Genomic DNA, 26,801 nt, shown 5'->3' on the forward strand with positions numbered 1-26,801 from the left:
TGGTTACCATCATATTGACATATTACGTTCAATTAATATAGATGTTATATTTACATATAAGTATACTACTACACTTTCGAATTATTTGAATATTTATAAGTTTTAAATATATCTATTTTTAATGACGATATTTTAAAGTATAATAAAATTGTCTATACATTAATTTATAAATTTGGATCAATCGATATAAAAATCAACACGAATTAATTTCGCTAATGTATAATTATTTTTAATATTTAAATTATAAAAGAAACAACTAGATCTATATATAGATGATTTGTTTATACATGAAAAGGTTTTAAGCTTTTTACTGTAAATAATTTTATTTTAACAATTGTATCTGTTTGTTAAGGTACGCTGGAAGGACGGCGGTGCCTCATCGCCGGCGGGCTGCGCACGCGCCGATGTTAGATTAGGCCCCAATAAACGTGGCCGGCTGCAACCTATAACGGCACGTTTTATTGCCTGCTAAGGTCGCTGTAGCTCATCTTACACATTCACTGTACAATTGTTACAGTTTATATATAGTATATGAAAACAAATCAAAATCACTTCGATTCATATGTATTTTAAATTTTAATAACATAATGTCTGAACAAAGTTAAGTTAATCAGATGTCAAAATTCCAGTCCTCAGGGATATCCGAGATTCTTTTCATTGGGTCTGTTCATAAATCGTTTTTATATAGTCGTTATGACAAAACAACAAAATCTCGAAATGATAATAAACCCTTTGACGAAATTGATATACTTGGTTTTTATTTGTGTATTATTTCTGGGATTTAAAAAAAAAGATTAAAATTTTATTTTAGATACAAACTATTTTTAGTAAAAACTCGATGGAATGATTTTTCACCCCTTTAAGTAATACATTCTTGTAAATAACACGGTTCGAGTGTTTTATTTTTATTTTTAGTGTAGGCTTAAAAGCAGGTAATAGTGTGGGCCGAGAAAACTGTTTTATCGTAATATAATCAAAGTTCAGTGCGATTAGCTATTTAAGTTAGCTTATTAGTTAACGTTATTTTTTAAGTGTAGGTAGAGTGATAAAATTAAACGGCATTAGAGTTTGTAATTTAGAACCAAGTAATCTATATAAATGTATAAAATTGAAGAGTCTGTTTGTAATGTCAAAATTACAGCGTTTTACTTAACGCATATGAAAGTTATGTCTATTACTTAGACACTGGAGTCCGATACCGAACTCAGTAAAAACAAAATTTGCTTGAAAAACTAGTATAATATAATAATATAATTCTTGTAATCTAGTACAGCTTGTATCGTTAGTTAATAAGATGGTTTATAAGTAAGTGAAAAAAAAAAACAAAAGAAGGAAAACAGCACACTCGCTTTGACACATTATTTTTTATGCATATACGAGAGGAATAACAATATATTCACATTTATATGTCAAAGGAAACCATATTGGGCCACCAAATATTATCTACTATTGAGTAAATATATACGCAAAAAGACACCTCAAACATTTGGTCTCTATCTTATTTGAAGACCTTAAAAATTAATAAAGAAAACGAAGTTAGTCGTTTAGCCTTGCTTGTTGTACAATTAGTAGTATCGATGTCTTTAGATTCAATTTTCCACGAGCTTTAATGAATACACGTCGTGATAAAATAAAATCTTTAAAGCAGAAATTTATAAATAAATCTCTAGTATATTTATATTGTTTATATTAATTAAAATATTTCAACTCATAAATATTACTTTATATAAACATGTGAGTATTATTATCTACTTAGTTATGTTTTACGATCTTTTTTTATATACGTGCACTATATCTATAAAACCATGAATTTATTTAATCTTTAAAGAGCTTTATGGATTTATTTGGTCGCTGCACTTTTTTATTACATTAAAAAAATCTTCTTTTTTTGTGGGACAATACAAGTATTTCGGCATTTTAATTGCATATATAATAAAATAAAATAAACATATACAGTTCATATTTAATGCTTAAGCATAAATTAAATCATTAATCTATCATATAGTTTATACTATATACATATCTAAAACCGCAATACATTACAATCCGCACTAACATAAATAACACACGCAAAATTTAAAGTACTTCAGTACGCAACCGTGCAAAAATCTTTCACTTTTATTCATATGAAAATCATAAATAATACAACAGATTATATATTATCGAGGAAGAAAAAATCAAGAAAAAAAAAAACAATTCCTTTCACTTAGGGCCACACAATGATCTGCAACATCACAACAGACCCAGCTCTCGGAAACGCGAAATGACAGTCATTCGCTGACACTCGGCAATCAGAGAAGTTCAGCTGAACGATATTACACTAGTTGCTATTATAAATTATTTGGATTGCTCACCATTGCTATCATTACACTCGGTGGGTGGCTCGACTAGACAAAGTTAATGATGACTGGTGCTTCGTGTCGTAATTTCATTAAAATCAGATCATGACATAGATATAAGTGGTACCGTTGAAATAATTGGCTAAATTAATAGGTTTAAGAGGTAAATAAAAGGTAGATTTAGTAATGTTACATTCTATAGTCATTATTATTGTTTTATTATCATTCAGTTGAGACATACCTAAGTACGATTGCCGTCTGAGTCGGGTTTTTCTATTGATGTTTTAATAAAAAGATAAAATGTTATTAATTATCTGCGCCTTTTATCTACTATTTTATATATTTTATCTAGTGCATTTTTTCTATTTCACTAAAACAATCATACAAACAATGTTATACATACATTGTTTGCATGTTATATGCTAACTGTAAATATTTACATTATGTGTGAATTATGTAAATATTGAATAATTGTAAGGACTATCTTATTAGGTCTATTTTATCAAATTTGTCTAACTAATACGTATTTAAATTTTAATAAAAAAATGTTAATTTAAAATTTAAGAATATATTTTATTTACTTTAAGATTACATAACATTTGTTATTTTCTCGATATAATCTAAAGACAAATAAATGCATGAGGAATTTATTGTAGGGGAATATCGATTACTATGGAATATTATAAGTCAGACAGACGACCACCACCCACGGCGGTGCGTGCGCGGTCGACTGTAAAATTGGATTTGAAATCATTCTTATATTATCTAGATTTACTAACACATCACAATGAACAATCTTCGAGGATTTCTAGCAATTAAATTTTGAGTTCATAACGATGCAGAAAATTTACTCAAGCCCCTAAATGTTTACGAATAAGAAGCATCGTTAAAGACGAAAGTTTGATAACTCACTCCAGACCGCTGAATCATTGAAGGTAGGTGGATAAAATTCTAGCAGAGTTTCATTCACAACATGGAGGTTTCATTCTGTGTATACGAGTGAGTTATGCATACAAACACACGTTAAATTTTAGTGGTGGATATGAACCGTTATAATTTTTACATGATTGACGTATTCTATCCACTGGGCCATCTCGGTTCTAATTTTATCCTTCATGTTATATATTGTTCATTCAATACCTTGAAAATTAAAAAAAATATATATTTGGCGTATTTGAACCAATTACATTGAATAAAGAAGTAGGAATAGGTCCTAATTAACGTTTACGTTCGTAGAGGTACTAATTTGAATAAATCTAGTAAAACACAATTTGCACGAAAGCAAGTTGAATTTAAATCGTGATACGTTTTATAATTTATGTGCGCGTATAAAATCGCGAGATTATTATATCAATTGCGTTGCATTCGCCGTGACAGGCAGCAATCTGAAATAATTGAGTACCGGCGACTACACGCGGCTCACTTGTTACGAACAAGAGTTGAATCCAAATGAAGCGAAGACCTGAGTGCTTTTGCAACGACATGCAAATCTCGCCGCTACTACGGTTTCTCGGTTGCATTTCACACATGCTTTTCACTTTCGATACGAATCGCTATCGCTGGTGTGAATTATGAAAGTTGAAATTGATCACGTTGTGTGTAATAGCACAGATAATTGAAGAGAAATTAAAAAAAAATGGATAATTATTTTTTTTATTTATACGTTACAGGAAAGCAATTAATAAAAAATGGAAATTGCAGTTTACTTGCTAGAAATTCAGAGATGCCCTAAAACAGTTACATTTTATTTCAATTAAAGTATCTAAATAAGTAAATATATCGTCTCAGCTCTGAATTTACAAAAAGGACATCTGTTATCAAGTTGACTTAATTAAATATCGGAAACTGTTCGCTTTAATTATGTAATCGACGGTCGAAACCCTAACTCAGATAGAGATAGTTGGCTGTCTGAGCAAGTGATCGTGACGAGCTCGAATACAAGTTCCTACTTAAAAGAACGGTATTTACTTTGATGTCAACATCAAATCGCTAGTAAATAAAACCATCGAGATATAAAATTAATTAATAAAATTACGATTCTAATATAAATTATGTAATTATCAAACAACAATGTCAAAATGTCAATAAAATTAGATGTATTTAGATATAATATAATACGCTACATGTCGTTCTGAAATAAATATGAATATATTCGTTAGAACTAGTCGTAGAACCGATATAGGGCTTGAATAATGAGTGCGTTCGAGATAAACCCGTCCCAACGGCGACAGACGTCACCGCGTGGCCGACAAATTATAGTGGTACGGGAATACTTGTTCTCGTATTGGGATTATCATACGCTCAGTCAAACGTGTTTACGCTATATGTATCTCCTAAGCTAATATGAAATCTAAAAGCGGCGATCTAAATCTAGTTAAATTGAATGGTCTAGAAATTTATATTTCAATGCAATCCGCTTCAAATTTACTCATAATAAATAAATAAAAAATATATAAAAGTATTCCACGTACGTATATTGTTCATGATGATTACCGAGTATACCATCTTCATCAGGCTGAGGTGCAATAAAAATAAATGCACTTGTTTAACTACACGAATGAGGATGTCAGAGAAGCCAAAATTAACGGACGCTATGCACATTTGGACTTCTGGGAACAACGGTTAGTGTCAAAAAACTTGGACCCTCAACGGGTTTCCTCTTCCAATGTTAAGTGTTATGTCTTCAACGAAATGTTGGACGGGTCAGTATTTCAGGATGAGGTATAAACAGAGCGCTTATTGCCCATTCAAATTACAGTAAGATCTTAGTTTTCGCAGAAAAAATTGGCTAGAAATGTTTTAATGGTTCACTTATGACCTTACAAATATTTTGTTGATATTATCTTGATGGCAATAAAATTTAAAGCAATGTATGTTGCTTCGACGTTATTTTTATCCAGATCATTTTTAATAATGCTTTATCATTTATTTATTTTTAATTAAATTATTATGTTCTTATCTTAATGAGTTAAAATCAATAGCATTTAGTTGGGTAACAAAAATGAATTTCATTAGCAGTTTGCGATACCTTTGGACCTACTATTCAAGCTCAATCGTCCGGGTTGACATTAAGCCGGTTTAAAATAGCAATCATTGCAACAACAACAATCGAGTGGACCTCGCAGCCGATAAACTGTATAATAAAAAACTACACCAGGAAATGTTCGACAAAGACTGCGATCATTATGGTACCATTTTGCCATCATTCCGTTGGAAAATGTTCTTTAATACATTGCGATAAGGGGTCATATGAGTGAGTGCAGGCCTAGCTGTACTTTCCACGTTGACATTCCTAGATTGAAAGGTCGCAAACTGGTTCGGCATTACTGTCATTACGCTAGATGGCGTTGCTGGATTGGTCGGCCATCTGCTGGTGATTGGCATCCATTATGGCACGCGTCCTACAGTTTCCTCAGAGACGCGAGTAATTTCCTTTCCACTGATTGTGAGGAGCGTGAAATGACACTATCTTCTGGTATGCCGCCAGCTAATGTTGGTTTGCAGCTACGATCGATTTCGCATTAGTTGGGGATTTGATGGAGGTCTAAGAATATTGGTTTTAACTTGATGATAACCAACTTGAAAGTTATTTGCATTATTCAGAAGCTTATTATCATTCTACACGTAAGAGGGTAAATAAAACTATTTGAGTGATTGTAATTATGTTAATTCCACATTGAGAATAATATTCATTATAATAAGTCTTGTCTCTTGAAAACGTCGCGAGGAAACTTGTGAGCACGCAAACATGTAAGCGTGTGTCACGGGAAATTATAACACATTGTAAATAAATATGGTGGAATAAGCTCCAAAAATATTCTCCTTAAGAGCAGAGGAACATACATATGCCTTGAAGTGAAACATGGACAAACTGTTATTTTTTCTTTAAATTCGTCAGACTCCAAATAGTTTGGTTATTGATATATTGGCTTCCGTAATAGAAAATTTAAATCGATTTCCAACCCAAGGACTTCATACGTGACCGATGTAAGATAGGACGAACGATTTTAGAAAATAATATTTTACCAATCGATCTGGAATGTATAAAATTGTTTTCATATAATACGTCTCCTACGTGTTTCAATCGTCACTGTGATAGAGCGATGACTCCCCTACACATGGTTTATGAAACAACCTCATGATACGCTGTGTGAGAGCAATGTGTTCGAAATAATTTTTAAATTTTCAGAAGACACTTTGAGGTAAAAGCAAAAGAAACAAAAAAAAAAACAGTTAAAGGAACGAACGCAGACAGCCCAATGCATCGTCTATTGGCCACAGCAAACGAGGCTGGAAACGCGATAGCATCTCAAACTGCTCCAGCTATCTGCTCATCTAGACATCTCTATTTAAATACCCGCTTCTAGTCGAACATTGAACTAAATTAAATGCTCCGATGCGAAATTAAACTCCTCCTGTTTGGGATATAAATTGGCAGCCAATGGCCGGTTATAACGCTTACTCTTTATATGGATAGAGCTGGCTACTCAATTATGTTGCCGATATTGCTTGTGTGGAATTGTTTGTATGGAAATATGTTTTGTAATATCGTTTATAAAGAACGTATAGCTCTCGTAATAAATTACTCGTGTATCCTTTATTAGAATGTAGTCATTTTCTAGCGTAACAAGTGCCTATAAATAAATATATATTGTGGACCTTATTTATTCTTTACGTATTTTTTTTTTAAGTAATAACAATTAAATCAATGAGTTGGTGAATATATGGTCGATTACTCATTCAAATACAGACTTGAACCAACGTAGCTCATTAGCGAAATTACTTTTGATATTAACATTACACAAAGCCAAATATAACATTTGAATAAGAGTGTTTTTACTTTCGTTAAAATATTATCGCCTTATTTGAATCGATAGAAATTTAATATGATTGTTATATTCCTTAATGTTACCTGCTAGAAAATCATGATAGTATTTAATCTGAAGTCTATCCGCAATGTTAATCTACGTCGTAAATTTCTATTGCTCGTAAACCGCTAACAAACGCTTATAAAGTACAAAACCAATACTTACGGAAACTGGACTAATATAACGTTTACAAATATTATCTTGAATATTTTAACATTTCGTGATACGAGAATTTGACAATTGTATTTTTGTAAATTATACACGTTTCGATTAATTTTATTAATGTAAATAAAATTGCTTTAATTATTCCATACAATTAAATCACCAAATATAAAAAACGTGATATAAAAAAAAAATAAAAAATAAAAGCATTACTTAATATGTTATACGAAACATACATTTCCGAACGGTTAGTGTGTTCATAGAGAACATTCGTATTGGTGGTCTAAGGCCTGACCTACCTATTAGCAGGGCGCTTATCAAACTCATCGCCACGGACACACGGACACACACCAACTGTTCCATACTGATTTCAACATTCAGTCTACACACCAAATAATTTGTTTCAACGACCATTTGGAAAATATTTGACCTCGTATGTAATAATATAATTATTATATTTAAATTATATTCAATTATTATATAAAACTATATCGATATTTAAAAAAAGAAAATGATAGTTAAATTGTAGTTTTTAATGAAAGCGAATATTTTGTTGTCCCTACAACATAGTTCAAATAATAATCTGTGTTTTTTTACATATAAATACTCATTCAATAGCACTGGCCTTTCAATCTTTAACGTTAAAAGAGTAGTCAGCTGTACACTTCGGCAAAAACCCTTTTTTACTAGTGAATTATGTGTTCGATTTTTTTTCTACAAAAAATATCATTATTATGACTTATATTGATTGATCGTTAATTTTTAAATTTTTACTATTAAATTCTACAACGTTTAAAATAAAAGATGGAAGATAGACATGAGTGTGGATCCCGCATAACTTTAGGGCGTAGGTCGCTCTATACGGTCATCGTGTACGTCTATATAGCCTTTCGTTTAACGATCCACGGACAGACGACGGACTTAGTTAGTAGTTAGTACGATAGCAGTCTTGTTAGGAATGATGCCCGCAATAAACCGCTATTGATTTAAGACTTCGCCGGCTGAGGACTGTCGTTTTGTTCAATTAAAATTGTTTGAATTTATGAGTAAACAGATCCGGTGAAACTGAATCAATGTACAATTATATTAAGACGCATGGCCCAGTGGTTAGAACACTTGAATCTTTATGGAAGATTGCGGGTTCAAGCTCTACACTGAATGACTATACACCCACTTTTTTGATTGTATATTTTAAATGTACGTAACTAAAATAAAAGTATAGGTAAAACAGTAGAAATGTATATTTTAAAATGATTCCATTATTTAAAGTTGTGTTTATGTCTTTGTAATAAAAACAGTAATTACAAACATTGATATTCGTTTAACGTATTAAATTCCATTAATGTTAATCATGTTTAAAGCCCAATAAAGTTTTGTAATTATAGTCCATGTATGTAATTGGTTTAATAAATAACTATTGCTCCAATTAATTCTGACAAGTACGTTTATAGTGAGTATATAACATATGATACATATATTATATATTCCGCATAAATATTTATAATTATATTAATGCATATCTTGTATCGAATTCACCTTTTGTTTAAAACCATTATACCTACATCTTTTTGTGACGATTACATATTTAAAACTTAAAATTCATAAATAAAAGGTTTCATACAAACAGGTTTTGAATAACACCTTCGAGCCTTATATTCAAATTTATATATTTTAAATTAGATTTCGTTACAAAATTGATAAATATCGATATTGAAAGCATCATTATTTTATGAAAAATATACGAATTTCTGAACGGAATGCAGTATAACATTTAAAATCAAAATTAATTAATTTCATTTTGTTATATTTATTTATATATTTGTCAACTAACATTGACGCAATGAGCTATTGTTACTCGCTCTACTAATATAGTTTCACAACTCGTCTGTTGCACAAAAAAAATAATCTCTCATCTCTAGATGACAGGTGTCATACGCAAAATAAATCTTAATGTATTACAGCTCTGCTATAATATGCAAAGAATAATATTGCGTCTGGAAGAAGTCATTTATGAAAACTAGTCAATTTCTGTGGCGTTGCTTCCATGTATACTAAATAAACGAAGAGACGTTTTTTTGATTTCCTAAATAAATAAAAAAAAAAACTATTACATATAAAATTTATACTAAAAGATGCATCGCGTTTCGGAAAAGGTTTTAATATATAATATTATTAAAAAAGTGTTACTTTGCAGGAACACCCACTTTAAATTTAGATATTTGACATGTCTGTATGTATATAAGTATAATTAAATAAAACTTGATAATTCTAAAATGGTTAAAATAATAACGTTTTTGTTATGGACATTATTGACAAATTAGCGCCATATATGACAAGCAAAAATTGGGTAAATCTTCCGTGATCCAAATCTAGCGAGACGTATAGATAATATAATAGATGAGAGTGAGACGGAATCGTGATTTTCACTAAAGCTTGACCTCTCACTGGAGATATTTATACAACAATAACTATATGAAAAAACTGTCTTCGATTGATACGTATGGCTTTGTAATTTTGTATACTAATCGTCAACAATGCAATGAGTCAACTTCTCACATGTCATACGCAGAACAAACGATATTGAATAATAAAATAAGGAACTTTGACTCGGTTATTTAAATATATTTGAACTAAATCCATACGCACAATATTTCTACATAAAAAATCTCCAAAGACATTTAAGTAGTCCATAGTTCAGAAGGTGACAACGTTAAGCTATTATTCCAATGCAATTAATCTAATCCTAAGAACTGTACTTAAAGCCTTTGATCCTGGTCTGGTTTGGTCTAGTCCCGCGCTTGAAGATACTTTGGTTGCTCCGGATTTCCTTTCTGTTAGAGTAAAGTAAAGTTAGGAGTAAAGGGATAGACGGCGCAGTTGCGTCTGTACACTATAATATTCTGAGCAGTCCGTTATTTCTGTGGTATCTTTTTCAAATTGAAATTAAATTATGTACACAAACGTCATATATAGAACAATTTATATAAATTATCAATTGAATGGGATTGTTTTGTTTTAATCAACTTATGACATTAACGTTCGTTAGGGATATTTTTTAACCTTTAAAAACATACTATAAAATGTATAGAAAAAAATTATGATCTAATTATGTGTCTAGTATTATCGATAAGGACGGGATTATTAATCAGTAACGAGCATTGTCATAGCAGTCGGCAATAGCTTCAGGTGCTTCTAGTGAGCTTAGTGGTCCAGTTTCGTAATTGCGATAGTCAATGTCCCACGGATCGATAAATGTCGTCAGTTGAGGACCGGTGTACTAAGTCGGTATATCATTATCTTTATGCCAATTATTATTATTATTGTTCGAGGCGAATTGCTTATATGAATAAATTATTATGTATATATCTACTCCACAATGCTTGTTTCAAATTCAAGTGATACACCGAAAGGTTGTCTGGGAGTGAGTTATTTAATGCAGATTTGGGCATACTTTTGAAACATTTATTTGACATATAGATGCTATTTAATTCCTTGATATAAAATAAAACTGAAAGGACCTGAACTGGGTGTCCTTTTCTGATAGTTATGACGTAATAATATTTCTCCAATGTGTCGTAGACATGTTGAGCGTGACATACAAGTAATTATGACAAAAAGGACTAACTATACTTCAGTTTTTATTATCAAGACTGGACATTGTGTTAATCTCCTCATTAAGTGTTCTAGTCAAGGTGTCGCGCTCGAATCGGTCGTAATTGACTCGAATGAGATACAATTTAACTAGAACATATTAACTCTGCAGTCGCAATTGTGTAGCTTCACCGATGATTCGTTGTCAGCCAAATCAAACTAGTGTGGTCGACCATTTATTTTGTGAGAAAACAACACATTCTAATAGAGACATTTTTATGTTTATTGCGTTTGTCATTTGATAATAAACATGTCTTTAAACTTTTGGGTTTTACATCCATTGAATATTTATGCAAATAGCTCTTTATTTGTTCGTTGAGTTATTCGAATGAAAATTAGACTTCGTATTAAATGATAAATACACGAAACCTGATAGTCAGTTGAGCTCGTAAATCGCTCTTTCTTTTCTGTTATTTAACTTTCTTTATGTATTGTATAAATTTTATTCTTTATTCGTTCGAAATTCAATTGATTTTTACGACTCGGTTTACAATTTTATTTTGATGTAATTTAAATTTCAAATATAATTCCGACCAAATGTCACGAATCTATTGCATCTTTTAAAATAAAAAGTTATAATTGGTTTCAGAATTCATTTAAATTTTAGCTCTCCTTATAGTTGCAGTAACGGATTAATGAAATATTTTAAAAATGGAACAATACTTTTAGCGGTTGCTTACATTAAAAAAAAAAACTATGTTCTTAAGATCGGAATTTTTACTCCAGTAAAGCTAAAAAAAAACGTTTAAAGCACTGTACTAATGATAGAGAACAAACAAAAACTAAATCAAATCAAACAAGAGACTGCAAAATTAATAAAACGCAATAGAACGTGCCAAGCTCATTAATACTACCGAATTATCTCCGTTCGATTTGATAGTAAATAAATACTCAGAGAATAACTCTAAATATAATAAATTGAATCTATTTACCGCTCACGACTCGGGTGTTAAAACGAAAGTGTTTGTACCTCTTTAAGTAGCTAATGATAAACAAGCGAGTTGGACATAAGTGTTACAGTGTACCGCTTATAGCCCATTAGGGACCAGAAATGATGATCGTTACCTTATTTAACCTGAACGTTTCGTAATTCGAACACATTTTCGCATGATCTATAAACGTCAAAATTATTGCCTATAGTTTTCGTTAATTATTCTTGAATATAAGGCGGTACACAGAAAATACGTTAGAATAGTTTTGACTGATTGAAAAAATTAAATTAATCATTTAAATAAAAAGCTCATTTCAAATAGCATAATCCCATTATATCACATATGTATATAAAAAAATGTTTTATTTTGCCTATTTTTTACTTCAATTTATACAAATAAATGGAGGTTTTTGTATTGACTAAATGCAAAAAATCTACTAAACCGTTATATATAAAACTAATATCAGAAGTAGAAGCGCGATTTGATTATTCAATATTATATTCGAAGTTTCACTCGCTTTATATTTAACTGCTGACGTCACAGGCGTTCTTCTATTGTAATAATTACGAAATATAATATTAAAAATAATTTCACGAATAAAAATCAATTTATCAAATACCACATTAAAAAAAAAGCGAAAATAAATAATTATCATACGCTAAGAAAAGGTGCACATTTTCAGTGCACCACGACAAAAAACTGACGAACTAGTCGAGACAACGAAAACAAAAAAAAAAAAACGTGGAAAGTGAAATCGAATAGCGAGCAATCTCTTTGCGCAACGGAATCAACTAACATGCTCCGATATGACCCGTGACCGTTTTTCGATTTCATGACTCGAAATCATAACAATGTCCATCACGATGAACGGTCATTACAGTAATTATTTAGTCGGAAAACAATCTATTCGGCGTACGCTCTAAAATTAACTTACGCCCTATACCGAATGGAATAAGGACTGTATTTGCGTGTAGGTTAAGAATCCGAGCGAAATAACATGTTTGTATGATAATTTAACAATAGTTGAGCTTTTGCTACGAGTCGTGTATGGCTTGAGGTGATGACGCTTATTTGTTGAAGTGATGTTACGTCGGATATTTGATGGTACAGTATTAAATTATAGTGGCTGCTTCTTTGGCGTGTGTGGTATTCAATTGGCTTAATTTACAACTAGTTTCCGTTTTATATTTACAAACCATTCATATTATATCTAATCTTAAATTAGTTCATGTATATTTTAAATTTAGAACTTTAAGTTTTGTTTTAAATTTTCAAATTCCACGTTCTATTAAATAAAGTAAAATTAGCTGCGCGCTTAAAATAAAAAAAGAAATATTCATAAGTTTTTACTATTCATAAATAATGGCCAGTAATAAATATTCTACAATACCTTCTTAGAATAATACGAACAAATGTTTTGCAGATACGGTTACACAATAGTCGGCTTGTGTTCGAGACAGGTGCGTTGACAATAACGCAATACGTGTATTATAACAATATAATTGGATAAATTGTTCATACAGATACAAAATAAATTTAATTACACAGATAAACGATATCTTGCAAAGATATTTATGCAATCACATAAGAATCTTTTGAATAATAATATTTGAATTTTGTAATTATTTATTCAAAATAGTTTATAAAATATAAAATAATAAAACGAATTGAATAATTTTAAAAGGTATATATATATATATATATATATATATATATAGCTTTTACATCTATTTACAGTCAAGATTTTGCAAAAGTTTTTTTCATATCTACTGCATTTGTTATATAGTTATTTATACAACGATTATCGTAGACGTGTGTATTATTAATCAAGTGTAGGTAAAGTCGTGAATCGTGCGCGTTAAAAGTGCTGCCTTAATGCGCCATTTGGCGCTGAAACCTAATGACATGCCATATTCTGTGCACCATTATAGCACTACGCTTCGATATTCAAAATTATTTAATTTTCGGTAATATTGTATATGTATAATATGTGATTAATCAAGAATCTATCTGGAAACCGGCTGTCGTGGTATGGGCATGTTATGCGGAGGAATGAGGACCATGTTGTGAGAAAGGTTTTGAGAATGGATGTGGATGGATATAGAGGTAGGGGACGACCAAAGAAACGATGGATGGATTGTGTGATAGACGATATGGTTAGAAATAATGTTACTTATAAGATGACGCCTGACAGAGAAGTCTAGAAGAAGAAGACATGCTGCGCCGACCCCAAGTAAAATTGGGATAAGGGCAGGAGGATGAGTGATGATAATTGTTTAATATGTGCAATATTTAAAAGTTACTCTCATCCCGACTGTACCAATATGTCGCATGCAGATTGCAGTACAGTTTATACGCTTGATATCGGTCATACATATATTAGGTACAATTTATATAAATCACGTGTTGCGCAAACGCAGGTCACGAGCGCACGAGCATTCAACGACATCTTTCGCGATGGTGACAATACACAATTAGGATTAAGTGCATCTGGATCTAGGACGTTGATGCCACGATCAGAGCTTAGCTTGCTGAGCCATTATGATACATATTCACTTTTGATAAGGTTACATTTGTATTAAGCTTGTAAAGATATCGCTACGTTTAATCCAGGAATGTGTTTTTTCTAATATTGTCTTCACTGTAATTTCATAAAAAAAATGTTTCAATGGGTTGAAACTATGCGGAAAGCAATAAACATAAGTAATAACAGTAATTTTCTAGAGAAAATAAAAAACATTCTGCGCACCGTACTAAACGATTTGTACTTTTTTGTCATAAAGAAAGAAGCTAAGGTATAGTTCTAAATGTATACTTACAAAAGTTCAAAGACACGAAATAGCAAAAATAGCAATATAACGTGTCAATAGTCGTAAAACTAATCGAGATTAATGTACGTATTGACGTTGGCTGAATTAAATCTTATTTGACAATAGCCCGCCACGGCGCAGAGCACGAAATCTTGCGCAAGCGTCGCAGGCGCTGGATTTGACGCATGGACCGGGATGGATGGCGTTCGGTCGATTTATGATCGGATCGGATGAAATCACGAGTTTTGGTGAAAAATGAACCTAAGCTTTGTGTGATATTCGATTCGACTTTGCCATTCACGATCGGAAATCGGATATGTACGATACGAGTCAAACTGTGTGGGCAACGTGCCGATTTATGTCACTCCGACGACATATTTATTTCGAGATTTTAATGAACGGGCTTCGGCAATTAGAAATTAAAAAAAAAAGAACATTAGAAATTTCTGAAAGCCGATCAGTCGGCAATTATCATTAATTATATTATTATAAATAGCGAACAGTGTTTACGATAATCTAATTTAGTTTAGTAATAATCGAACATTAATCACTTGTAAAGTAAAATTATTAATTATTTATTAGCGGGATAATTAATTATACGGTATAATCCGGTATGACACCATCGCCATAAATACGTTGCTGGTAACGCGATCTCGCTGCTACTGTAACGTGAGACATACTAGGAGGTCAGTTGGTGAATGATTTCGGTTTTAAAATAGTATATTTAATACTTTTGAAAACCTTAATTTTTTAATAATTAATTGTTATGTCATTTGACCTGTCTGGCTTGATCAGCGAGGGGTATTGGCAGTTCTGATAAAAGGTAATATAAGGTTGAGGATTTTCTTCGGTGATTATTAATTACGACAAAATAGAATAAAATCAAGGTGTTTTCGTCGATTGTTGATTTTTAATATAAATCGTTTGTATGAATCAAATGTAATGTAGTGCTTCATCGAGTCTCGGTCCGTATGTATCGCGAAATCTGAGCTCCCGTTGTTGCATGATCCCGCTCTCCTTTCATTGTGCAATTTTGATATACAAATATGATGGAAATTTTAAATCCTTGCCTCGTTTCCCACGTCTAGTTGCCACAGATATAATATACGATGCCATGCATTCTTGTGCAAGCTGAGACCGCTATTATGGTGGTTCGCATCACGGCGTGCTTTGTTTATGCCAAAAGCGTTGCGTTGCTTAACTCTGTGAGTAGAATCGGTCTGGGCTTGAGATATGTTTATGACGTTCATCAAATCGTTAACTATACAGCAAGACACATTTAATACGACCCAATACAAGCTCATAATTATTACAGCTTGGGTCGTTAAAACGCTGTAGGAATCTTTGTCACACAAATATTTCGCAATCTGCCGCGTTTGTTTTTGAAAACAAATTATATTTATTAGGGTTATAACTCAATAAAAAATAATAAAAACAAATAAGAAAAAGCGACGCCACCCGGTAGCTTCCTTTTACATATTCATCGATATAACTGAATAGTCGTCATAAATATAACTGTTAATACCCAATACGTATCCGAGTTTACAACCACTAGGTATTATAACAAGACAGACGTTATACAAACATACCGTGAGGTCGAATGAATAAAATCTTCGGAAGGTATTAAGCGTCACAATCGTGGAAGGCGCACGACATAATCCTACACTTCCTTTATAGCTAGTTGCCGTATTTCGTAATATTGATATTTTATCAAGAATTTTGTAAATTTCCTCATTTTTGTGCGGATAATCATTTACGTAACATTGCGTTGGGTTAATTAAATTAGTGTATATATGAGTCGTTCGTTGCGTTTGCTCCCTTTCACTCAAAATCAAATTAAATCAACGCGATGTGTTAATAATTACGAACGGTAACATATAATTGGTTTACATTGTATTTTTTTTTATGAATGTTATAAATTATTAATTGAAATAGATTTCTCTGAGCCAAGGTAAATAGCAACGACTTAATCCGAGGTGTTCGATTAGATATATTTTTGATTTGAAAACTAAATAGTCTTTAGGCGTTTGTGATTTAGATTCTAACTATTATAAGGCGTCAATTAGTTATAAAACATGTTCAATGGTTATCGAAAGAGAGTCGAGTATAATAAATGTATTTTAGAAATATTTTTACGGGGTGAATTAATTTTATTTTAAAACACACCACATTTCTTGTAATAATATTAAACTGTATAACTTTTTTCCGTAGTCATCAATAACAATCTATATTTTAGTAGTATATAGTAATTGTTTTTTTTTACACTGGGCAACTGCACACTAACATAGTGCCAAGTTTTATTGACACATTAAAGCAATCACGAAACCTAATGTCTCTTATGAAGACGATGCTCAGTGTAAACAAATTTTATTGTACTGCAATTTTTAATTTATTACTGTTGATATCGACGAAATATGACGTCAATACGGATAATACGGATAAATTGAAGCTGAAAGTAACAGGTGTGTGATCGCTTTACGATAGTTCAACCATGAAAGTCTTCTCTGTAATGCAGTGAACATATTAATGGCTACCACATGCTACTATGTCAATGTGATTTATGTGAAGAATCTTAATTGTTCAATTACTTATGTTAATTATAATTGAACCTTATTACTACACGATAAATATATTTAATGACGGAGCGCCAACAGTCGGATACTGGAAAATATTTAAAAAACAATACAGATTGAGGGAATTCCAAATCAGACTAGATATCAATCAATTTCGCAATCAAAATCGTGGGTAGGTTGATTGAAAGCAATACTCGCGAGAGTTACAAAACAATGGAATTGTCCACAATTCATGTATTACATTTCGAGCCAAAAATCTGTTTTAATAGTTGTGTCCCGATTTAAATATTCAAACGGTATTCGGAGTACTTACCGTTGCGTATTCTGCGCATATGTCAATGGAAGTCACAAACTCGCAAACTTCGTCTACTGTCCACGCGGATAGACGCGCTCGCGCCTCTGCACACAAGCATTCGCGTGTTTCGCTGCGATCTAGAGAGGTAAAAAAAAACACATAATGTAGAAACTACAGTTATCGAATCACCTCATCTCGTTCAGCACCGCATTTAACTTGAAATTGAATGTACATAAACTTGGACTTGATACATTAACGGCACACCGCACCCTGATTTCAATTATGATACCGAAATAATTAATTTTTAGTAGTTCATGTATATTTTTTATTCGTGCGAGCAAATATACTTGTTGATAACGTTGTTACGTTAATAAAATTATTAATTAACTTTAGTTTTTATTAAAACAACCTTACCAGTACATCTGATAAACGCTATACGAATAATAGAAGTTACACAAATTCGAGAGTGTTGAATGACATGTTTTCTATTTTTAGCATTTAACCTAGACAATTTTAATAAATACCTTCGTTTGATACTCTGTCTCTTTCATCACCGTCACTCCTCGTGCTTGGGCTGACGGAGAGTCTGGCGCGTTTCGCTGCACTCTCTCCCGCCGCGGAGAGATCAAGGGGTGAGTGTTCCGCAGTTACACCCGGACCGACACGCTTGCGCCGTGATCGTCCTCCGCGACCCACTCGAGATATTGCTAATAATGCCTAAAGGACAACAGAAACATTGGCATTTGATGACTTGTATTTTGCTTACTTATATTTACAATCTAGTGGATTCAAGCGCTAACATAGGTATATACACATAGGCATAGAGGTTCTAATTGAAGTAATTCACTTTACTAAATCAAATCCAATTTTAATTAAAAAAAAATTATTGTATTGGGGTTTTCATAATTAAATAATACCTCACAAAATGTCTTTGTTCTTCGTTAGAAATTAGACTAAAGTTATAATCTTTAGTTAGTTTCGGTCAACTTAGTGGATTTACTTTTTGTTCATCAGTGAGACACATAAAGTAAATGTGTGATTCGATTTTCAATAATAATCAATATATTCTTTATTCTAGTCGTATCTTTACTTAGTTTTGAATCGTTATGTACATTAATCAATGAAATATTAGACTACTAACGGCCGATATAGTATCGGGAAGAATCGACAAGACTTGGTTGATCCCTCAAATTAAGCTCACTCAAACGTTTCAAGCAAAAGAATTGAAACATTAATAAATTTTAAAGTAACGGGAAATAAACTATAATGACGTTATTATAGTTATTGTGTTATATCAATTTCGCCCAATTTGCAATTTACAAAGGGTCAATTACTCGATGGCACGTCAGGCACGTCAAACAGAGGTAGCGCTGAGCAAACACGAGACGGCCTATTATCTGATCGAGAGCCCACTCGTTAGTGACGGGCATTCATCATAATAACGTTCTGAGCCGTCACGCTCGCCGCTCGCGGGTCAATTTGCAATCTATCTTTTTTAATTGCTCGCTATGAAATAAGTCGAATGGGGACTAAAAATCAGAATGAAGCGAGCGCGAAATGAACACTGGTAACATGCGTGCGCGCCGGCAGACGCCGAGACCATTAATCTCACGATTTATTTCCGAGCGCGCTCCCGTTTCTCTTCACAGGTGAAAATAAATTTAAACCGACTATTTATAGTGTAAAGGTACAAAGAGAAATGTAACAAATCATGTTAATATCGCGAGCAAGTGTCAGATGTTGTTAAAGCGATACCGATTTTAGAAAGTAAACACTATTGTACAACATTGATAGATCACGTTCTGAATTACTATTAGTATTGTTAAACTACGTTTGAACTTTATTCCGATTTTATAATAAAAACATCATAACAATAATATCATACTATTATAAAGTCGTTTTATGTCACATTTAAGCTGATGTTTATCCATTGTGGAACGATATATACATTCAAGAATTTGGGAATTCATTTCACTTTCATAATTATATCTTTATTGCTTAGAAAGTTTCATAAAGACTGCAAAAATAAGTCGATTTTCGCGTGCAGTTAGTTACATTCTTCAAAAAAGGCATTGGATTAAAAAGATGAGCTGAGTTCGATTTCACATCCCATCACTAGCGTGTCGCGGGGCGCGCATGCGCGGCGCGTGCCTCTGCCAATTAGTGCAGCTCCAGTTCGTTTTACTGTGGAGAGTCGAGACGGTTCGCTGGCCGCCGCGCGCCCGCGCCCGCGCTCGCCGGGGGCGGAGCACCACTATTACCCTGCCGATTGTGCGCGCGTGCCGATGGTAACGACCGCCTCGCAATTAACACTCTCTCCGTCTTATCTATACAATACCGAAGGAAGTGTAAAGGTCGCGTGCTTTATCGGATTTAATTGCTTCAATTATTTCTCGAAAGGAAGCGAGGTGCTCATCGCGCATTATGATTTTAAATAGGCACGAATTAACATAAACGAGTCGAGCTCGAAGTAGATCCTCCGCCTAGATAGCGCCGCATGAATTTTACGATACCCGAGACATTTTAATCACAGCCGTGAACTATGAAACGGGGCACAGAGGTGTAATTAAAGCGGGAAGGTCAGTGAGCACGGAATAAATAATAAGTAATGAATTTTAAAGACGCGCTTATGAAATGAGTAGCCAGCTGAGCGTAAATTATTTCATAGGGGCAGTGGCATTGCTTTAAGTGATGTGCATTACGCCGTAATGAACGGATATTGTAAAACAATGTTTTAATTTTTCTTAATACGTTGTAGAGACGATGCTTTCGTAAGCTAATAATGTTGCGTTATTTAATTGAGATATATTGCAATTTTATGCGTATTACTGATATAGCCGTATAATAAAATCTTATCAATAATATGAAATTATACATGTACCTTACATTGTGCGTTACTAATGACGTCACCACTGAAAGACGAAGATCAGATACAATGCTGCTTATGATTCTACAAGTACCGACGTCTGTTATCACCAGGAAAATATTGTCATCTGTGATTCGAATACTTATTTATATTATATTTCCTCTTCCTTATAAACATTACAAATTGTATTAAGACAAGAACCACTTTGATAAGAGCTCAACAAATGGCCTCCTCCATTTCTCCCACTGACACATTACCAAGCTTCTACTTTTTATAATGACTTTGTAACTAAAGAAACAGTTCTATAAGAGCAATATATTGGATGAGACGACGCTTATATTATATAATAATAGCGTCAGCCGACTTTTGTCCCAGTGATTATGGGACGATGGCTGCATACAAAAAAACGGTTATAGTCTCAATATCAAGAGCCGTCGTTGTGCAGAAAATTGAAGAGGATTCTTGATTGCAATTTACTAAATTGTTACGATTTAACAAAGAATTAATTTAAGAGAGTGGAAAAAAGTTCCTGACCGGTTAGAGAGCGGATAAGAAAAGAAAACCTATACAAAATGAAATAGTATGTTTTCGAAAACCTCCAATTGTAACTGACCGATGTATAGGTACTATTTGACATTAAAAATTTCATTTAAAAGAGGCTTCATAATTTTAGCGCCAAATGTAGATGAGTGACTTGCAGTTTACATCAAATGAAATTAAAACAAAACCTGTCTTAATCCTAAAAAATCTTTTGAATAAACGCAAAGTTTCGCGGGTGACCCACTTGTTTAAATAAAATATGTTCGCCAGTTTTTATAGTAGAGTATATTTAATTTGTGAAGGATTCTTTAGAAAAGACTCAAGCATTCGTTGTATATACTTAAAAATGACTGATTAATTTAATACTTTATAACAGTTACAAAATTATTAACGAACATAGCTACGTTCGAAGTGACTCACCTTTGTAGAGCTCATGTCAATCATGACGGGGAAGGCTGGAAGCCGGGGCGGGCCACCCTGTTGTTTCACTAGCTTCGCGAATAGACCGCCAACGGGCACGTCATTCGAATCTGTTGGTGCTGGTGCCGGAGATCTATCAACGCCAAAGCCATTCATTCGGTGGAAATAGCTGAAACAAACGCAATGTATGAGCAAGGAACAGTCGCTTAAAGGTGTTCTGAAAACATATTTGCATTTTGCTTTGTAACATTATAAATGATGATGAATTTACTGGATTCGACCAAGTGGAGTATGTTTTGCGTTACTATGATAATTTGAAATACTTAAATGCTCAGGAATAAAAAAAAACAAAAACTTATCCTTACAATAAAAAAGTTGATTTATTTTTTCTTGTCAATTTGGTCATTGTCAGTAATTCATTTGCAAAGTAATTCCTTGATTTTATAAGACAGTAGCCAAAATTTGTTTATAAATTACTAATATGTCGTGTTAAGCAGCTTTATTTATATATATGTGTAAATATATAACATACTAACAACAACAGCGGGAACATAATATGATGAAGAACTGCTATTGTCCTCACCAATAATGGTACTATTGTTGTACGTGTGAAGTGCCATGCGCGATGCTTTACCTGAACGGGTGCAATTCAATTGTTTTGTAGGATTAGACGAATAACCACCGCGCTAGTTACTAACGAGCTAGTTCAAGTGGGCATAAATGCAAATATCATATCGTAAATTGCAATATCGTTTAAACGAAATATTTCCACTCGAAAAAACTACCTTATCTTACCTATTATCTGGTTATAAACATATAAACATAAAAAGTTGTACATTTGTTACGGGAATTCCCGAGTAACCCGTTCTGAAATTGAGATTAATCAGCATTTTCTAAAAAGATGAGCAGTCATATATACTAAATACTGAACGCTTATTGGTCGCCTATTACATCATCCACTGCCATTGATCACTGACCACTCAGATTTAAGTGAAATCAGATAATCTAATTATGATCAGAATTTCAGAAACTAAAATATTACTTTTATCATTAGGTAGGCGGATTGCCGATGGATGATTAGGTTAGTGCAATTGCCAATATAACAAATACTAACTATTTCTTATATCAGCAATATACTACCAGACTTGAGAACTAAAAATTTGAGACGCAACAACTAATGCTAATAACTAATGCTCTTTTAGCGGTAAAATAAGCGTTGAGAGTTTCCTACACAGACGGGCTCGTTCAGAACCCATCGCCAAGTTTCATGATAAAATTAAGTTTTATTTTCTAATACAAGTTTTAAGACTAATTTCAATACAAAAGAACACTTTCAAATAGATCCGAGTTATCGAGATCATCAACACATTTAATTTTCGAATCGTAAATACCACACAATCGTTAAACCAACGATTTGCAATAGAAAATTAATGGATCGATCGATTTCTTTGCAACATGTTAACAGTTGCGCAATGTTTCTCTTAATATAATTACACCGTTGATAATGGATTTGATTAGTGCTTCAGGCCAATAGTTTATCGAAATGTCAATATGTATTACTTTTTAATTGATTTGCAATGGAATTCGTTTAAAAAGTTATATATTATATTGATTATTCAGTTCAAAATGGACGTTTCGAAATTAGTTCGGTTTTTGAATAATATTAATTACCGATATTAGAAATAGCATCGCACTATTTGTTTACTCAATATCGACAGTGACAGTAACTTCTGTCATTCGGCGTGTCATAAATTCTAACCTAATTAAATTATTTAATAGTCTACGTTTAATTTTATTGTAAAACACTATAGTTTGTTATTTAGTAGAAACAGTTTCATAATTACACTAAATGTGTGATCAAATCAAGGATTTAGAACAGACAGGAACTTTACGACATATATGTATATAAAAACACGTGTCGTAGCTCCAGTCTGTCTAGTTCTACGGCAATTGATATATTAGTAATTAATATTAACAGAGTTCACCGACCGGGCTCCGTGAGATGAGCAATTCATTAATATAACATAAGTTCACGCGGACAGCTTTGGTTCTCACGAATCATGTAAATTTGTCGACTTAACGTAAGTTATCGAATCGATTAATATGCAAATCAATTTGGGCATCACTAGGCGGTCGCTGAACTGCGAGTCGCATGATATTGTGAATGCGTTGACACCGGTCGTGTGAAAAATGTTTGTTGTGATTTAAAATTTTAATATCGGTTATTAAATAGTTGACATGTGTTCGAATGCTCGGTGTAAGACGATAATGATCAGTTGACAGATTATAAAGACTGAGCCGGTTTCATGAAAGCCCAATAAAGACCATCTCATAAACTGTTCAAAATTCTAATTCCTAAACGACTTGATTGCCATTTCTAGTCCGCGCGTACTTTTTATATTATAAATCACCTTGAGAATTTAGCTTCGGGCTGTTTCAAATAAAAATAAATTATCAACAATATTAAGAAAAAAAAATACGCTAAGTTTTTACTCTGGTTCTTCTCGCATCTGAGATTTTTCGGATTCAGTACCTAATACATTTTTGTCAATATGTCATATCGAGGAACAGTAATGTTTTCTATACTAAATAAGGTTTTTTATTTTTATTTTACACTGTATAAAAAATGTATTCACAATGCCTGAGGTATTTAATTCCGAGATCGGTTGTCAGGTGTAGCGCTAATGGCAACGCACCAACATGGGCTGTGGCTTTAGAGCAGATCTTTAAGGAAATGCTCTGTATATATTACTCCGTTTAAGTCCTTAACGCACATACTTTGTTCTTTACTGTAGTGTAACAACGTACAAACACGCATCGTTCGTGCGTACTAATTGCGTTTTGATGTATTCAAGTTTATTTTTAAAACGAATAGAAACACTGCTCTTATATAACAAATCAATTGAATTAATTATTTTTGTTTAAACGTATTTATTTTCCTTAATATGACATGTTTTCTTTTTTTTTATTAATAATGTTGACTGAAGATGAGTCGTTTGATTACTGTAAGTATTGTTAATTATATCTTTTTATGCTTAGGTTTGTTGTTTTTTGATATTGGGTATAAAATTAAAATAAAATTATTTTATTATGTTCAGCCGACTCAATATATTACGAAGACTTGTCGAGGTACTTGGTAAAGGTCAGGAAGGAAATCTTGTAGACTGTATGTGATCTCTTTGGTGTAGATGTTCTCAATACATGTGTGTTAATATGAAGATAACAATCAATGGCTACTCACTCATTAGTAGGATGGGTGTTGTACCGAGCCGCGAGTGAGCGCATGATGTCCGAATAATTCCGAGGAGGGTGCGCAGGCGCAGGCGGCGCATGCGGGCTGCCGCGCTCAGGCGGCGTGCCCGGGTACGACGAAGTTGATGGCGTTACGCTACGAGATCTGTATAAAATTATTGTATACTTAATACTATGTATTTTTGGCGTTGTATCCTTAGCTCTTCAAAGGTTACAGTATGAATTTTTTGTTAAACATAAGTCGGATAATATCGATTTTAAAGACATTTCATTCCTATTTAACGATTGATATATTTAATTAGGGGCTTAAAATATAAAAAAAATGTCTTACCTGGAAGCTGTGGAGTCGTGCGGACTGAGACGTTCGATTTTAACGGCGTGGGTGGATGCCGCGGTCGGCGCGGGCGCCGGCGCGTGCGCGTGCGCGGGCGACGCCGCATCGCGCGCGCACCGCCGCGCCGCACCCCCGCCACCTTCACCTGTGACAAGTAAAAAAAAGGAACATGTTATTATTCTGTTTTAAAGTAAACTTACGAAATGTATATTTTATCTTACTTTATTATAGGAACGTGCAGCATTTAAAAGGACAAAACATTTTTATTCTGTAAGTATATTATAAATATCTTTAGGCAAAGGCAAAAGTGTAGTAATGCCGCATATTTCGTATAATTTATTAAAGATAATCTTAACTAAAGGCCTAAAAACATGACCTTATAATTCTGATAATTTCAAGAAGAACATCTCGAGATAAAAGTTTGTGATGTGGCGAATCCGGTTGCCGAGTTACGCTCATGACTGGATTAAAAAAAAAATGGCGCAACACATTCGGTGACCCGCGCGGAATCTTCGCGTTCAACGAAGATACGCATCGCGCGGCGCGTTTGAAGCTGCATTGCAGGTCGAGTCGAATGAGTCCGGTCGGCCACCGCGTACGTAGCGTTGCGCTACGATGTACAATACGAAAGTGTTACGATATTTTTAGATCATTTTTAATATATTTTCTTTTCAACATTGTTGCCATAGACAAACAATTACAATAAACATATTACAAGATAAAAAAAGGGTACTTTCCCATTTATATTTAAGATTTTTCTGGCGCTTTGAATATCTTTATGCGTTATTTTTGCAACGATTAGTTGAAAAATTGAGATTTCTATATGACACGACTTTCCCCGCAAAGATGTATACATTTAAACAATTTACATAATCATTGCGAAACAATTTCTTGTCGTGAACACCACTGGATCGCAGGCTTAACTCAAGCGATATACTTTCCTCGAATCTGAACGTGCAATCTCACAAAATTAATGAGCATACGAGGTGTGAGTACCGATGTCAGGTAGAACGATGGTAACATCACAGCCGACCAGAATACTTCGAAGGCCATTTATATTCTTCACACTTTTGGTGACAGAGAAGTGAATTCTTTGCATTACTTGCGGCTTTTGTTAAATTAAACAAATATTACCAAAAAAAACTACAAATGTAAAACCCTACATCATTATAAATTATTTTTTCTATTAATCGATCACGCACCTAACGCTCGAGGGGTGTAGACTTAATTGACTAAACGTTCTTCGATTTTAATAATTTAAATAACTACTAATAAATGATGAATTATATATTGAACTGATTTCTAAAACCGAATTAAATAGATCATTTATTATAATATACTACTTGGTAAATAACGAAAACGTCATGAGCTAACTTCCACGTGACCATTGTTAATTGGTGGACCATAAACCAAGCGCATGACAAAAACATTTCTTCATTAGGCCTATTTTTATGGCTAGCTTTCAACAGCAATTAAACAAGGCGGTTAGTTATGCAAGTGTCACTTTAGAGACAGGTTCTCATATAAATCATATGTGATGGATGGTGCGAAACACGCCACCATCGCCACTCGTCGCCTTAACCGGAACGATTAATATCTGCCTTTAAAACTCTAATGTTGCCATTTATCGCGATCCTTGTTGCTTAATTAAGAAATCGTACTAACTTGTTTACTAAAGCGATTTGAATAACACTTTATAATACTTTATTAACTAACACGTCATCGATATAGACGTACTCATCATTTTGATCACTTAGGT

At 33.0% G+C, this 26,801-nt stretch overlaps 1 protein-coding gene across 1 annotated transcript in view; it reads right to left on the bottom strand.

The window, feature by feature from the left end:
* The window catches only part of LOC125068153 (ataxin-2-like), a 156,839-nt gene that overhangs the window by 17,475 nt on the left and 112,563 nt on the right, over positions 1-26,801 (bottom strand). The window contains exons 3-7 of the mRNA XM_047677187.1: positions 25,040-25,187; positions 24,698-24,853; positions 21,457-21,625; positions 18,155-18,347; positions 17,649-17,767 (exon numbers count right to left, since the gene is read on the bottom strand). Of these exons, the coding sequence (XP_047533143.1) occupies positions 17,649-17,767; positions 18,155-18,347; positions 21,457-21,625; positions 24,698-24,853; positions 25,040-25,187 (785 nt within the window). The remainder of the gene's footprint in view (positions 1-17,648; positions 17,768-18,154; positions 18,348-21,456; positions 21,626-24,697; positions 24,854-25,039; positions 25,188-26,801) is intronic.

Source organism: Vanessa atalanta, chromosome 13 (assembly GCF_905147765.1).
Source record: "Vanessa atalanta chromosome 13, ilVanAtal1.2, whole genome shotgun sequence".
NCBI lineage: Eukaryota > Metazoa > Arthropoda > Insecta > Lepidoptera > Nymphalidae > Vanessa > Vanessa atalanta.